The sequence below is a fragment of the Cydia splendana genome, chromosome 7, assembly GCF_910591565.1.
Source record: "Cydia splendana chromosome 7, ilCydSple1.2, whole genome shotgun sequence".
Classification (NCBI taxonomy): Eukaryota; Metazoa; Arthropoda; class Insecta; order Lepidoptera; family Tortricidae; genus Cydia; species Cydia splendana.
Genome location: NC_085966.1, coordinates 13095363 through 13111133, shown reverse-complemented (window position 1 = coordinate 13111133; position 15771 = coordinate 13095363). Strand labels below are relative to the sequence as shown.

The following is a 15771-nucleotide window of genomic DNA, read 5'->3' as shown; positions in this document are numbered from 1 at the left end:
AACTTTACAGCCTGTAATATAGTAACAGCACCAGTCATGGGACATTTAAGAGGAAATTTGGAGTATTTATGATATTTCCCTTGTACATGTAAATGCTCTTCCGCTTAGCGTGTTAAAAGATGAAAGTCCTATCCGTCTGTCATGTTTTAGGCGTGTTGTATCAAAGATACTGCAATGAGTTTCCACATAATTAACAAATTAAAACTATGCTTTTTTTCTCCAGTCATGGACACCAAAGCTCCAGTAATGGGCCCCCGGTAATGGACGTGGATCCAGTAATGGGCCCCCTATAATGGACATTGCTCTATCAGTATAAAATATTGAAATGGGGAATAAGTTATGGCAAAAAAATCAATTTTTGGTATAAGCTTTTATCGCTGAATGTATTTTTCTTTCCACAGCCAATTATTATTGTAATAGATTCATCGAGACAATTCTAATATACCCAAACACAATTAGTTAGGGTTTATTGCGATAAAGTTCCCATGGCCACCTCCTGTCTCCATCATCAGATCAAGTCCATGTTATCATAATATTGCATTATCATCCGATTTGCATACTTAATTACGTACTTACACAAAATGTCAACTGAATCGGAAATCGAAAAGTGGGTCAAATTCAGCTACCAAGATTTGACCCACACTAACTAACAAGGCAAGTTAAATAAAAGTTTAGAAAAACGATATTAATTTATCCTAAGTCCGAGAATACCTCCTGGTTGTAATATTTCGTAACTACATTTTACTTCTGTGTTGTTTAAAACATGAAATTATGGCATGGCAAGCATCATTATGTCAATTGTCCCATCATAGGAGGTATGCAGTTTTACAGCTCCTATAATGGGATTGGGCCAAATACCACTATTTTTTTACATCTGTGGAGTCACAACATAGTGTGTTGTATACCTTATCTCATGGTAAATGCAATTAACAAAACACATTCTAGTTTTCATCAAGTATTCATTAATTAAAATTTAATAAATTAACTCACCTCTCTTAGCGAAGTTGTTAAGAATTTTTAGTGATATTTTTTTTCAGTGGCACGACAACTTTTGGGTTGACGCACATTTCTTAAAAAATAACCGAATTTAATAAAAATTCAAACATAATCAGCTCTAGGACTCTTATTTATGATAAAAATATATCCAGTGTTTATAAACTACTTTTATATACTTATTTTAGAGGAATTGTGTTTTTTTGTCCCATTACTGGTTCCGTGTCCATTATAGGGTATACTACTATAATTGTGCTTAATAAAAATAATAGTCTTAGATTTCATCAGCGCTCATATCACATTTATTACTGTTTTACAGGTAGCTGTCTGTTAACCTATAATAATTAGCTTCCTTGTTACTTTTTGTAGGCATTACCTATCTAGATTTATAGCGGATAATAGCCATTATTCAATAGGTTGCACATCACATACGGCAGGGCAGTATGAAATGAACCGTAACGAAAAATTGTAGACGACACTGAATAATATTTTTGGGTTGAATATTATTCCGCCGTCAATTATCAAGTACAGACTATAAGAACCTCAGAAAATAATCTCGATAAAAAATAGAAATCTCGTCAAAAACGTTGGGGAAAACTGGAGATTTTCCTGTTGGCAATACGAAAGTTAACGATTTGAGTACATTTTACTAAGGCTTTAACCATACAGCTTTTAAGAAGTAGAAGGTTGGAACATGCCTGAAAGGATCCAGAAAGAAAATTAGGCTTTAAAGTTCATTTATTTTAAGATGTCCACAAAGCCACAACAAAAAAGTTTTTGATCCAAATACCTACTTAGATCCACCCAACCACCTCCACCCAACTAATCTACCTACCTGTTCTATTAACTTTACGTTCATATACAAGTCATTATTCGTGTTATTTGATTGTAACTGTGACATGGTTCAAGCCACATAATTACTTATGCGGTTCAAGTATACCGGGTTTGAATAAAGCTTATTCGAAACCTTGTACTTTCATTTAACGTCCGGACTTAAACGGACCTTCTATGTACATGCACATAACAAGAGTAACTAACGGCGCAATACAACACAAAATAATAGAGTTAGACCAAAGAAAGTCTGCAGAGGTTTTGACAGCACACGCAGTGCCAGTGTTATTTATACATACGTCATAATTTCATAAAAGTTTGACGTTTAAAATAACACCTGCATTATAAATAATACACAGCTAAACACTCACTCTCAACTCGATTGCGAATAATTGAGAGCATCCTCCTTTTTTTGAAGTCGGTTATAAAAATCTAAATCGGGTCTTCCGTTTCCAGGGTAAACTCAATTTCCTTGCTCATTAAACTTATCCGTCAGTTTGAATAGCTTCGTAGTTTAATAAAACGCAATAACTGCATTTACAGACCTTTCTTTCCATTAGAATTATAGAACATGTTTGAATGTAGAAATGCGATTTACTGTTCTGATTGTGACTTACTCTTGTGTAAATACATGTACTTAGGTAACATTTACGTGTGTGGTATGCATAACGAGAAAGCATGATTATTATGTTGACGTGTGCAAGTAAGGGCGTAAATGTAGGAAGTAGCGCTCATTTGTAATTTCCCCCTAGTTACTCTAATAGCACGCGTTGCCGTTACCTCCCGACCAATCATGTGTGGCCGCGAGTTAACATTATGGCATCACCACATTCAACTACGCGCGTTTCATATTTTTAAGTACATAGTCAAAAATTGCTGATGCTATAAATGGTCTCTCCTTCGGTTCGGACCACGCGGCTGCAAGCCAGCATAGAATGTACTTCGTGTCATGCTCGCTTCATAACGTTTAATTGAAGCGAAACATATTTCTCTTTTTCTTCGTTTCGGACAACGCGATTCAAAACCAGCATCAAATGTTATCACTTAGCGTGTCTTGACAAAGGCTAGGCGCACTTGGTGGCACTCATACAACGCCAATCGCGTCTGTACGCCGAAGAAAGATACCTACAGCCTAATGGTCTAATGTGGATTTGTGTCTATGATACCTAAGTGTGAGTGATCAGCTCAAACGATATCTGTGTTGATACGTGTGTAGACTCCCTTTAAGTACCTACCTACGTTTCCCATGTGCGGTTCAACAATTTATTCTATAGGTCCCATAGATCAAATCTACACTCATTGTTCCCTCGTAGTGTTTGGGAAATTTCAGATAGCTAATGACTCTAATCCGCCTTTATAGCACAATGCCTAATTGAAACTGCGTTCTTTAGATCTTTATTACTTAGATGTTTTTGCAGCTAATGTATAATTAAAATGAAACAATGAACATGTCAGATAGACCACGTTCCCCCACGAGGCTTGCTATCAAATTTCTACTTTTTTGTTCTCTGTTGGCATTGCCATTTGTAAGGATATGAATGGGGCGAAAACAAACGTATAAAGTTACAGGAAAGGAAAAATAAAAGGCATTTACTATGTTTGGAGTAAACCATTGTTGTGCAATCGATACGTATGTCGCGGTATCGGTTAACAGTTTAACAAGTTCATTTGCCTTAAGTAAAGGAAGGTCGGGTTCGTATTAGGGCAGGACACGTGGGCTCAGAAGGAAAGGGGTTTATTTGCCCAATAACGTGAAATGGCCAGAAAGATAGGTGTTAGGTAAAAGAGGTACTAGAATCTGTTCACATTTAACCCTTTACCAGGCTAAGGGATATATATTTCCCACATGAGGCACTTCAAACATCTGTTCTATTTTTGGTGAGTAAGATTGACATCGATTGTCGTTTTTGAACTGTCAGCCTGCTAAAGGGTTAATAATCACATTAACAGGGTGTTTTTACGTAGCAAATTTATTTTTCAGTTTTCTCCAAAAAAACATCGTAAAAGCTATAATGTTTCATACTTAAATAAATATACTTCAGGAACCGAGTACTATCATCTGTTAAAATATCTGCAACTACCTACTCGTAATAAAGTAACACCTTATATGTGACGTTATCTATGAAAAGGGACCTTATTGTCGATGGCGCTTCCGCCATTATTAACGATGCTCTGATATAAATACCACGCCGTGCGACGCAGTGCGTCGTAAGCGCCATAGACAATAAGGTCCCTTTTCATAGATAATGCCACATATATAATAATAGGGACTTACAATGTCTGACTAGAAAGGCCATAGACCAACTGCTAAAGGCCAATAAGATGTCAATCTGCAGTTTCAAAGTATGATCTACAGTTAGACCAAGAAAAGTCTGCAGGGATTTTGATAGCCCACGTACTGCAAGTGTTATTTTTACGTCATAGTTTCATAGAAGTTTGACGTTTAAAATAACACTAGAGTTTATCGGAAAACAATTTTTTTTTTTTCAGTTAGCCTGATTCGAACAGTCCGTCTATGGCTCTTAGTTAGTGTAAATTTGACCAAATACTAATATGTTTTTTTTTTACTTAAATCTGAGACTCCTTTTATTTTGCTAAGTACCTATTGTCAAAGCAAATTAATTTTTATAAAATATTACAAGCCTCAATTAGTTAAGTAGGTAATTTCTATTTTATCCCTTTCTTACAAAAACATAAGTCAAACCTACACAGGTTAAGACGAACGATATTAGCTAATTGAGGCTTCTAATTCCTGTTTGGTCAATTTGAACGCAATAAATTGTCCTAACTCTCCTAACTGACGCGATCAAGCGACAACTCGAAGCCACACCATCCATATCACTACGATAGTGATAGTAACAGTTGTCGTTTATCGCTCCACTTCGGACGAGACATCAATGTTTTGCTAATGTACCTATAGGCTAGTTGGCACATTTTTGTTTGTTTGCGTGTTTGTTGTAACGTTTGTCTGTTTGGTTGCATCGCCTTGTTTGCTGCACGCAGCCGGGGGAAGAGCATCATTCGATGAGTGTAAGTAACGCGCCTCTGCCATTTGCAATAATAAATTAATAAGTACCTACCTAATAGAGCGCAATACCACCTTTTTGACACCTCGTAACATGACACGCCGTATGGTCACTTGAACTTTCTATAACTTTGATTATGCATTTTGTACAGCAAGTGTTGCCAGTTCTCTGGTGAAATCGTAAATTTTTCAAAATAGTGATCATTCGCCCGCCATGTCATGAGACATCATTTAAAAAGTCGATTTGCTTTCAGTTTATGCAGAGGAATCGTTTAATACAAAATTACGTGTATAAGAAAGAAAGAAAGAAAGAAAGAAGGAAATACTTTATTTGGTGTAAAACATAAAACTTAACCTATAATACATCTTATTCTAATATATTCTAACACCAAAATGGATGCCACTCAGCATATGCCGATGACTAAGATACTTCGTCATGGCGCTGGTTTTCAGGGCAACCAGGAAAAAATATCTGTTAAGCCTATTTCAGTGTATATGAAAAATACTTTTATATTACTTGATGAAAGGAGATGAGTACCTACTTTAATAAAAACTTAACTTTAACTTTATTTGTTTTATCATGCCAAAAACGGGGTCATGATATGCTTCATGATCTGAAGTGATTTTTGGATTTACGAATTGTGTATTAATGTGATTAAATGTCAATAACATTTGTATTAAATGAAGCCCTGCCAGTCTTCAATACCACTGTTAATGCTTCTGCCTTTCTTTTTACGGCATACTTTCACCATACTGTAACTTAGATGACTTGCTTATAATTTCCTTCTTTCCGATCTTATAGCTCATGTTACTTACTAGCTTACAGCACTGGGACGTTTAGTGTCACTTTACAGGTATTTCTTAGAGAGGCTTAGAAACGAGGAAATAATGAAGGCTGACTAATTTCCATACATAATTTGTGATGTGCTAAAGTGACTCTTAATACCACTTCAGTTAATAGGCTCTACTCTACTGTTTCATATTTCATATATTTCCATCCGATTTTATGTCATCTATCTAGTCATATCACTAGATGACATAAACTAGTTTTAATAACAGCATGCAATGCACTACAAACATAAAGCGACTCAAATCTAACCTATCGCCACAATAAAGAAACATGCATCTGAGGATAAGCTACCTACATACTTGGCATTGCTTTTTTTATTGTTTTCAAATGGTTCCCACAAGATTAAAGTTGAGCCCTTAACATGTTAGTCATTGAAAGCCGTTTTATAAGAGTCTCATCAGTTTCCATAATTTCTAAGGTCGCGGCACACGCAACCGCCCCGCATGGGGACGAAGAAAAGTTATATGGACAACCTGACATATTTTTTCACTCCTTTTATTTCTTATCGTTCATGCGCGACAACCGCGAGCATTTTGACTTGCAGGTGATGGGAAAACGAGATAAAAAGGCTAGAACCCACCACTAACCTTTGTGTTATGACGTTACAGAGCGAAACTCTCGACCCGTTGCTGGCCGCGTGCGCGGAGAGCCCCGCGCGCGTCAACGGGCGCCGGCCCCCCGCCTCCCCGCTGCACCCGGACGCCTGCGCCGAGATGCGACGGCAGATCCTCTACCTGCAGGTCTGTACTCCCAAACTCTTGACCCATTGCTAGCTGCAAATCCAAGGATCATGTACACTTGAAAACTTTTCACTTAATGCAAATTTTGTACCTACTCACTTGTGGTGCAGATTTAGGTTTTTTGCTTCTCTGAATGTAGATTTCGTCATGCATGCATATTATATTATGTACGCGTAACATAATTTTTTGATTGCGGTAAGCAAGGTCAGCTATATATCTATCTTACAGACAGCGTCAGAAATTATTATTTCACGCCACTGTTCGGAAATGTGGCAATAGATGGTCTAAAACCAAGCTGGAAAGTAGGCAATAGCTGTAGCACCTGAACCACCACTACTACAATGTTTCATTGTTATCATCATCTGTCATTGATGACGGTTCGCTACAGCAATGAGTAACGTTTAAAACATAAAAATCAATAAAAGGTCTTTTTTGGTGCAACTTTTACCTTCAAAAATAAAATTAGGTTATTTATAGGACCAATTTCTTGTTAAAAAAAAAAGAAATGTCAAAACCATTAATTTAATTTTTTTTAACAATTATCCATTCAGTTCACGCATAAGGCGTTTTTTACTTTTGAAGCTGTTTGTGGTTTTTTTTTAACAAAAACGCTTCTAAGTTTAGAGTCGGTTTGAAGCAAATAACAGAAAAACGCCTCTTAAAAGTGATAAAAAAAGTAAAAAGGGCGGGATCTGAAAATACTTACTGAATTGGATAGTGTAAATTGTGTTTGATTAAAAAATACAAGAAACACGTATCAACGCTCGCTATAAAAATGAGTTAGTGAAGAAAATGATATTCTTACGCTGACGCCTACCGAAATTCAAGAGACAGCACAGGCAGTGGCTAGTAATTTGCTACCAGAGAAATCGCGGGATAGTACTTATAGTTATGCAAATGTTTTCTTATTTCCTCGCAGTAGTCGTGAAAAGCACTATGTAATGCCTCGGCCGGAAACGCTAAAGATGGACTCGTATTATTAGAGGGCCTCCACTAACGTGTCGGCCCTCAAACGACTCGTCCATCTTTTAGCGGTTTTCCGTCCTCTCCTACAATGTACTATTGATATAAAGATCGAGCATAATGAAATGAGATTGGAGTATTATTTGCTTTTCACGCCACTGTTCGGAAATGTGGCAATATAGATGGTCTAAAACAAAGCTGGAAAGTAGGCAATAGCTGTAGCACCTGAACCACCACTACTACAATGTTTCATTGTTATCATCATCATCTGTCATTGGTGACGGTTCGCTACAGCAAATGAGTATCATTTAAAACATAAAAGTCAATAAAAGGTCTTTTTTGGCGCAACTTTTTCCTTCAAAAATAAAGTTAGGTTATTTATAGGACCAATTTCTTGTTTAAAAAAAAAACCGGGCAAGTGCGAGTCGAACTCGCGCACGAAGGGTTCCGTACCATAATGCAAAAAACGGCAAAAAAAAAACTGTCACCCATCCAAGTACTGACCCCGCCCGACGTTGCTCAACTTCGGACAAAAATCACGTTTGTTGTATGGGAGCCCCACTTAAATCTTTATTTTATTCTCCTATTTGTTGTTATAGCGGCAACAGAAATACATCACCTGTGAAAATTTCAACTGTCTAGCTAACACGGTTCGTGAGATACAGCTTGGTGACAGACGGACGGACGGACAGCGGAGTCTTAGTAATAGGGTCCTGTTTTACCCTTTGGGTACGGAACCCTAAAAAAGAAATGTCAAAACCATTCAGTTCATTTTTTTTAACAATTATCCATTCAGTTCACGCTTAAGGCGTTTTTTACTTTTGTAGCTGTTTGTGGTTTTTTTTTAGCAAAAACGCTTCTAAGTTTAGAGTCGGTTTGAAGCAAATAACAGAAAAACGCCTCTTAAAAGTGATAAAAAAAGTTAAAAAGGCGGGATCTGAAAATACTTACTGAATTGGATAGTGTAAATTGTGTTTGACTAAAAATACAAGAAACACGTATCTACGCTCGCTATAAAAATGAGTTCTTCTAGTGAAGAAAATGATATTCTTACGCTGACGCCTACCGAAATTCAAGAGACAGCACAGGCAGTGGCTAGTAATTTGCTACCAGAGAAATCGCGGGCTAGTACTTATGGTTATGCAAATGTTTTCTTATTTCCTCGCAGTAGTCGTGAAAAGCACTATGTAATGCCTCGGCCGGAAACGCTAAAGATGAACTCGTATTATTTGAGGGCCTCCACTAACGTGTCAGCCCTCAAACGCACTCGTCCATCTTTTAGCGGTTTTCCGTCCTCTCCTACAATGTACTAAAGTTTTAAATAGGTACGTAACACCTGATCGCGGGGAAATCGCTCTTATAAACATTCGACTGCATAATATGGTTCTCCCAAAGATCGAAGAATGTATAATAATAATCTTTTGAAATTAGTCGGATTTTCACCTTGTAACCTTGCCATTTGCAGAGTCAGCTGGAAGAGCGCGACCGGCTGGTGCGCGTGCTGCAGGCGCAGATGCTGCGCATGTCGGAGGGGCACGAGCCGCGCGCCGACGACACCTGCAACGTCGCCACACAGACTGATCGGGTGAGCATCTGCTTATTTGCGTCTAGGGTTACCAGATACAAATTTAGAATTTCCTGACAAAATTGGTGATTTCCGAATATTTTTCACGACGACGGGGGCGGGGGGACGACGACGACGACGATGGCCGCCCGATTGAGCCGATAGCCGTGTTTTATAAATTTAAGGTTATTTAAATTTATTATTTGTATTAATTTAAGTAAATAAAAAGGTACTTTATAAAAAAGTCTTCAATAAATTCAAAAAATCGTCTATTCAAAAAATTCCTGACATTTCCGTGTTCCGTCCCCGTTCCTGACAAAAGGCCAAAATTCCTGACATGTCAGGAAAATTCCTGTCATCTGGTAACCCTATTTGCGTCCTCTTTCCAAATAGTACTTACGCGGTATTATCCGCGGTATTTCCGCACCGATACTATTTATCTTCAAGAAAAGAGCGTACTCCCATAAGGGTCGGCAACGGACGAGCAACCCCACTGGTTTTGCAGGTCGCGGTAATTGCTCCGTTCCGTCTTCGTCTGCTCGTTTGCCTCGTATATTATCAATGTGGAACGACTCATAGGTAATGCCATACGAATAAATCAATTATCATTAAAAAATCTTCCATGTTTCCTGTCAATCTTCAAAAAACTTACAGTCTCTAGATTAAGTTGAAGCACTTCATTCGTGACTGAAGTGAAATTTTTACGCGCGTCGCTTGGTGGCGTCAACCTCCCTGGGAGGTATCATTCATGCTTTCATGGTACAAAGTCAAAGGTGTTAAAATTTTCATGCCAGTCATGTGTAGGTATATTATAGTCTGCGTCTGAAATTAACGAAAACCACGACACCGAGGCAATTTCATAACAACGAAATCAAGTTTTCCGCCACACTTGCGAGGAAAAAAATTAAACGAAATAAAAGCTTTTTTTAAACGAAAACGAAACGAAATAAAGGTTAAATTACAAATATTATTTGACATAAAGGCATGAAAAGCAGAGATCCATGACATACAGCCACGATTGAAATTGTGAAAAAAAAAATGTTTTATAAAGAACTTTAAAAAAATCTAATTTATTTTTTAAACTGCGTGCGTGGCCAGGCTTTATGAGCAAGTGGGATGAAATATTTATTTACTAAACTCGTAAATTATTTTATGCTATGAAGTTATTAAATACGAAGTATCAGGTGCTCGACAAACAATGCGTTGAAGTATTCGAGGATCACGCCTCATTTATTACATTAATTATGAGTTTAATCTAACAATCGCATGTTTTCGTTTCAGTTGCGGCCGCCGATGAGCTCGGCGCTAACGAGTTCTGAAAATTCCGGTTTAGTGAGGTAATTTGACTTCATTTCTATTGTTAACACACATTTACGACACCAATAGTTACGGGCCTAAGATGCTACTTTGTGACACACCACTATTATCTATGTAAATATTCAGAATATTCTCATTGATACACATGTTTTAAAAGCAGCAGTTTTCTCACATAAACATATTGTTGTAATTATTTAAATATTTTATTATTTATTGTTTTAGGTTTATCATCACTTCGATAAATTCGTTACAGTCTATATTACACACACTGCACTCATTTATCACCGTCCTTTACATGCCGCCTATAATCCCTTGTTATTATTTCTCATTATGTCAAGAACATATTAGCAGCATTATAATCCACAACACCGTTTCAAAAACCCAGAACTTGGCTTCTGACATCAGGAACTCCAGATGGATTCTAGCCTTAAGAGACTATATGAACATGAAGATGACCTTTGCACCCTATTCGATGTGCAGAGTCACTCTCACAGTCACTCCATATTTCGCAGGCATTTTCATCTGATCTCTATTTCATTTTTGTAAATACTTACTACCTCATCTAATTCATCTAGATTTTACTATCTTAATCATTATAGTGCTACCACTATTTGGACATTAGTAATTGGCTTCTTCAATACAACCAACTTATAGAAAGACTACAATAGGTCAATAAGCCATTGTAACTTCATTGCTCCTATCTGACATGTTAAAATCCATGTTTTGATTATTTGGTAGTGGTACTACTGTATCGACATCGACTTTAATATCATGTTCTAATTTCCTCACATGCTGCTTTTAATTCAAATTGGATTTTGGGCAAATGTTGTCTTTGGATACCGGTGCAGTTTCCACTTGGGGGGCGTTCGTCCGTCGCAGCAGGTAGCGTGGCTCGACTGCTTTCTCGCTGTTTGCCTCTTGTGTTCCGTCAATGTGTTGTGCTTGCTGCATCTCGCCTACCAACCGGGCGACCTCTTCAGAACGTCCGATAGGGATATTGAAGATTGTTGCTATAAATACATCAAGTGATGCATGAGAGTTAGTCTCGATGAAATCGTATAACAAAGTCATATTGTGCCTATGTATATATCGCCTGTAACTACTAGTTATTTTAAAGCATTACGTAATGAGATTATTATTGTCTTCAAGCCTGTGCTGGATGGGTTGAAGGGTATGAACGCTACTTAACGATTGATTTAACAGCACGATTTGGCACATGATTTTTCACAATTGTGGTTTCCAGAATGTTGGAACGTTGCATTATTTTTGTATTGTAGGTAGTCGTGTGATTTGTCCTTCTGGTTTTTTCTTTTTTGGAACTAATTTCTAATTTACTTTGATTATGAAATCGCTCTCTGTTACACGCTGCCCAGTAGAACGTAAAGGTGAGATTCAAAGGCACAACCTATATTTAGAATTTGTTTCAAACTAAGTACTTACAGATTAAATTAACGTTCAAAAAATTTGTATTACATACGATTAATAGTAAAGAGTAAATAAGCAATAAGTATGAAGTATTGTTATCTTTCAAGATTCTAAACCCGATTATGTTTTACTTAAAATGTTCTCTTTACTGAGGTACCTACTTTTTAAAACGTTCGAACCTTGACTTGTTATCTACCGGTGAAATAAACAAGTTATTACACCCACTAATATTAATTTATTTTTCTCAGTTGGAATGAACAAGCTAGCGGGAGGAAGCTGCCGGTGTACAGTGAAGCACAAAAGACTAAGAGGCCTGTAGTCAACGGGACCGTGAAGTGCCAGTGTGGTGCGCGGAAGGACGAGGAGCGGCGGGCGGACGCGGTCCAGCTCAAGACCAACAGCCGGGTCGGCTCCAAGTACCTCCAGGCCTTGGCCAACAGCGACTCCAACCGGTACGTCAAGCGGGATTCCTCCGTAGGGGAGAAGACGGTACGCAAGAGCCTATACTCGACCAGATCTCGTTCCATTGAGAACTTCCACAACCAAGCGTATTCCAGTGCGGAACCGCTGCTCGCTAAAAACGCAGTGATCGAAGAGAACATGATCAAACACCACACATCGTACGGAGACCTGTATAATGGTCGCATCAGCAGCAAGGAGAGTGTAAACGGCAACAGACACAGTCCTAGTTTAAACGGACAGTCCACCGACACGGACTACAGCTCTGACGGCGGGTACAAGTCCCTGCCGTCATCCATCAACTGTAATGTTTATTCGCCGAAAAAGATCAGTGGTATCCCCCGGAGGTCTATCGAGCAGAGGTTTCTTTCCGCCAAGACTGTCAAAGCGAGCGCTGTTTGAACCGCGTCCGTTCGTCTTGAGAGCCAGTTTCGCATTCAAATGTCATCAAATTCAATGTTTGTACATGAAAGTGTATTTTGATTTTATATTCTACATTTCTCATTTTGATGTCGTATCCACTAGTATTGAATCATCTGTAATAAACGGGCCTTTTGTGTACCTATATTTGTGCAATACGCTGGTGCATCTCGTTAAATATTTGTAGATTTATTTTGACAGCACCAAAATGTACAATATAGGCCCATGAACTTGCCAACAGTGCTTTGAGCACGTATCTATTACCATTTTACATAAGTTCCCCATACTGCATGATACTTAAATACATCCTGAATCGTATACTTAAAATATTTAGGTACAAATTCGCGGCTGGCTATGTGTGTGGAGGAATTGTGCCATCAGTCCGTGTCACGGGTGTTGGGGCAACGCTTGTTCGCATTTATTGATTCCACTCGCGAGGCTAATAGTAAGCTACTATATGAACGCATAGTTATTGGATGCCAAATTATAACGGTGTAATCATTTCGATTAAAGTATGTATCTCGATGTATTCGAAGTATAAATAACTGTATTGACCTGAGATGTAAACAGTCGATGTTTCGTTTCGTAATTTTCAATTGCATAGAGCATTTTTTTTTATTATCCTAATTTTAAGGCTAAAATTTGACCTCTGTATCATACAGTTAGCAAAAACAACAGGAACTAATTTTGTAGGGTTAATTTACAAATTTGTATACAGGCGATAAAGTGGTTATCCTAGATTTTCTATGGTAGTAAACAAACTAGTAGATATAAAGCTGTAATATGTGATAAGAGTGGCTGTAAGAACTTGATTCGTTTCCACGTTATATCTTCCTGTTAACCATTGTAACTATTATTGAAAGTTTCATAATTTATTTGCTCCTTAGAGTTATTTAGTAGCGTCAGTAGGTATCATATAGGTACAAACATGTCCTCTATAGGTCCCAATATTATGAAGCTACAAATTATTATTTAGAACATAATCTCTGGTAACTCGGATGACAGATCTCATTAATTTGCCTACACCAATGTTGCCAGTTTTTATCCGTACAGTAATTTGTATCTTTATAACAATGAGACCAGGCATTTGTGTTGTCCGGAAGTCATTTTAAAGCATTTTGTATGTTCAGTGTTAACGTAATTTAATGTAATTAGCCATACATAGTCAAGTTGTATTAATCTTCCACGAAGCCTAATTATAAATATCCTATATTGATACCTATCATACCTAGTATAATTAAAGTGTAATAACATCTTCGCGTTACTCAACGTACTTATGGCTACTTATCTTATTCGTTCTCAGTGCTTTCCTACGTTAGTTAAGTGAGTCTTAAGCCCACTAGCTTTAGTAAAACAAAATATTATTTTGAAATTGTTTCAATAAATAGTTTTAATTTTGTATTGGTTTTTATTTCTTTAACCTCAAGTCAAACTAGAATACATAAATCGTAGACATAATCGTGTTATACCCAGGAACTGAGTCATTCTCGACAGCGGCACGATTACATTAATACTTACGATATCTTTATATCGAAGGTTTCCATACTATCGCTAGGTACTTTGCCCTGCGGACAATCCGTTCGATCATGTAGGTACTTACTAATATGTTTATGTCTGAGTATCTAATTACAGTTACATTGGACCATTTAGTAGACGCTTTCTAGATAATCAATTAATCGCGCAAAAAATGCTGAACATGAAAAGAATGAATATTTATAGCTATGTTATTCGTAACTATGAATATTTTTCCTAAATCTTTATTCAAAAAGAAATGCCATGAACGAGTTATATGCGAACGGAGTCACAGGTAGCTGCTAGTCAGAAACAGTTTTAACACTTTTAACCCAGCAGCATTGATTAAAGTTAGGTACTATTCAAAATAAAATGAATGTGATGATTTGACGAAATATACAAATTAGACTCAATTAATTTACCTCGGTTTATCAAATGAAAATCAGGGTGCGTAGCCAACGTGCCAATCGTTTACGCTCCGTAGCGTACGAAACGCAACTGTCACTGTCGCACTAAAGCCCCCCCCACCAAATCAATGGGGGGCTTAATATGGAAGAGTGATAGAGAGACACCAAGCGTTTCATTATCATAGTACCCAGCTACTTGGTAAAATATAAAAACCGAAATAAAATTTACCAAATGCTAACAGATTCGTGTACGAGTACCTGCTAGGGATGTACCGACTAGTCGGGAAAGCCGACTATCCGGCCTCATTTGCAGTCGACGATTAGTCGGCCCTTTATAAGTGACAGAAAAACAGGGCAAAAAGAAATAAACAGCTAATATTTACCATATGCTTTTCATCTATTTTACACAAATTCCTATTTAGGGTGCTTACGAAAACCTTTGTTCGAATTATTGACCGTGTGGTCGCTTTTTTAACCGACTTCCATTTCATAGAAGGAGGAGGTTCTGTATTCGGTTGTGGCTATCTTTTTTTTTTTTTCTATGTACGTTCACCGATTACTCCGACATCCGTAGTCCGATTTGAGTAGTTCTTTTTTTGATTGAAAGTAGCTACCTCCAAGTTGGTCCCATATTAATTTGGTTCTGTTCTGATGGTGGGATCCATGAGGAATTGAGGGAACTCCTCAATTTTTAAAGGTACATGCATGGTGATTTGGGTGTTTTCTTAAGCAACTCGAGCATTTTCTCCCGAAAACCACCAATTTGATGAAGCAGACCTGATGATGATGATTGTTTTGATGATAATGATGATGATTTATAATGTAGTATGTTCAGCGATTACTCCGGCACCTGTGATCCGATTTGAGTAATTCTTTTTTTGTTTGGAAGAAGTTACCTCCAAGGTGTTTCCGTATTATTTTTGGTTCTGGTCTGATGATGGAATCCATGAGGAATTGAGGGAACTCCTCAATTTTTAAAGGCACGTGTAAAGTGATTTCGGTGTTTTCTAAAGTAACTCGAGCATTTGCTTCCGAAAACCACCAATTGGATGTAGTGCAACTGTAGCCTTACCATGAGTTTGTCACTACCCCCGATCAGTAGCCTTATCACGAGTTTGACATTGACATATTCGCTAACGTCTTTGTAACTTACTTTTTATGCATCTCGCTCGCACTAATATGCCAGTACGAGCGAGATCCATAGAAAGTAAGTCAAACTCGTGGTAAGCTGGTAAGGCTACTGACCGGGGATTAGTGTGGCTACC

The 15771-nt window shown here is 37.7% G+C and overlaps 1 protein-coding gene across 1 annotated transcript; it reads left to right on the top strand.

Moving 5' to 3' along the window:
* Positions 1-4707: 4707 nt before the first annotated feature.
* Positions 4708-13986, top strand: LOC134792175 (uncharacterized). Its single transcript, XM_063763415.1, has 5 exons — positions 4708-4854; positions 6308-6439; positions 8868-8987; positions 10248-10303; positions 11957-13986. The coding sequence occupies exons 1-5, from the start codon at positions 4849-4851 to the stop codon at positions 12567-12569; spliced, it is 927 nt and encodes a 308-aa protein (XP_063619485.1). The 5' UTR covers positions 4708-4848; the 3' UTR covers positions 12570-13986.
* The last annotated feature ends 1785 nt before the right edge of the window (positions 13987-15771 follow it).

Bases quoted from the DNA above. Each gene is read 5' to 3' on its own strand.
- LOC134792175 (XM_063763415.1), top strand. The intron at 6,440-8,867 runs GTCTGTACTCCC...TGCCATTTGCAG, and splicing joins GGCAGATCCTCTACCTGCAG to AGTCAGCTGGAAGAGCGCGA. The intron at 8,988-10,247 runs GTGAGCATCTGC...TTTTCGTTTCAG, and splicing joins TCGCCACACAGACTGATCGG to TTGCGGCCGCCGATGAGCTC.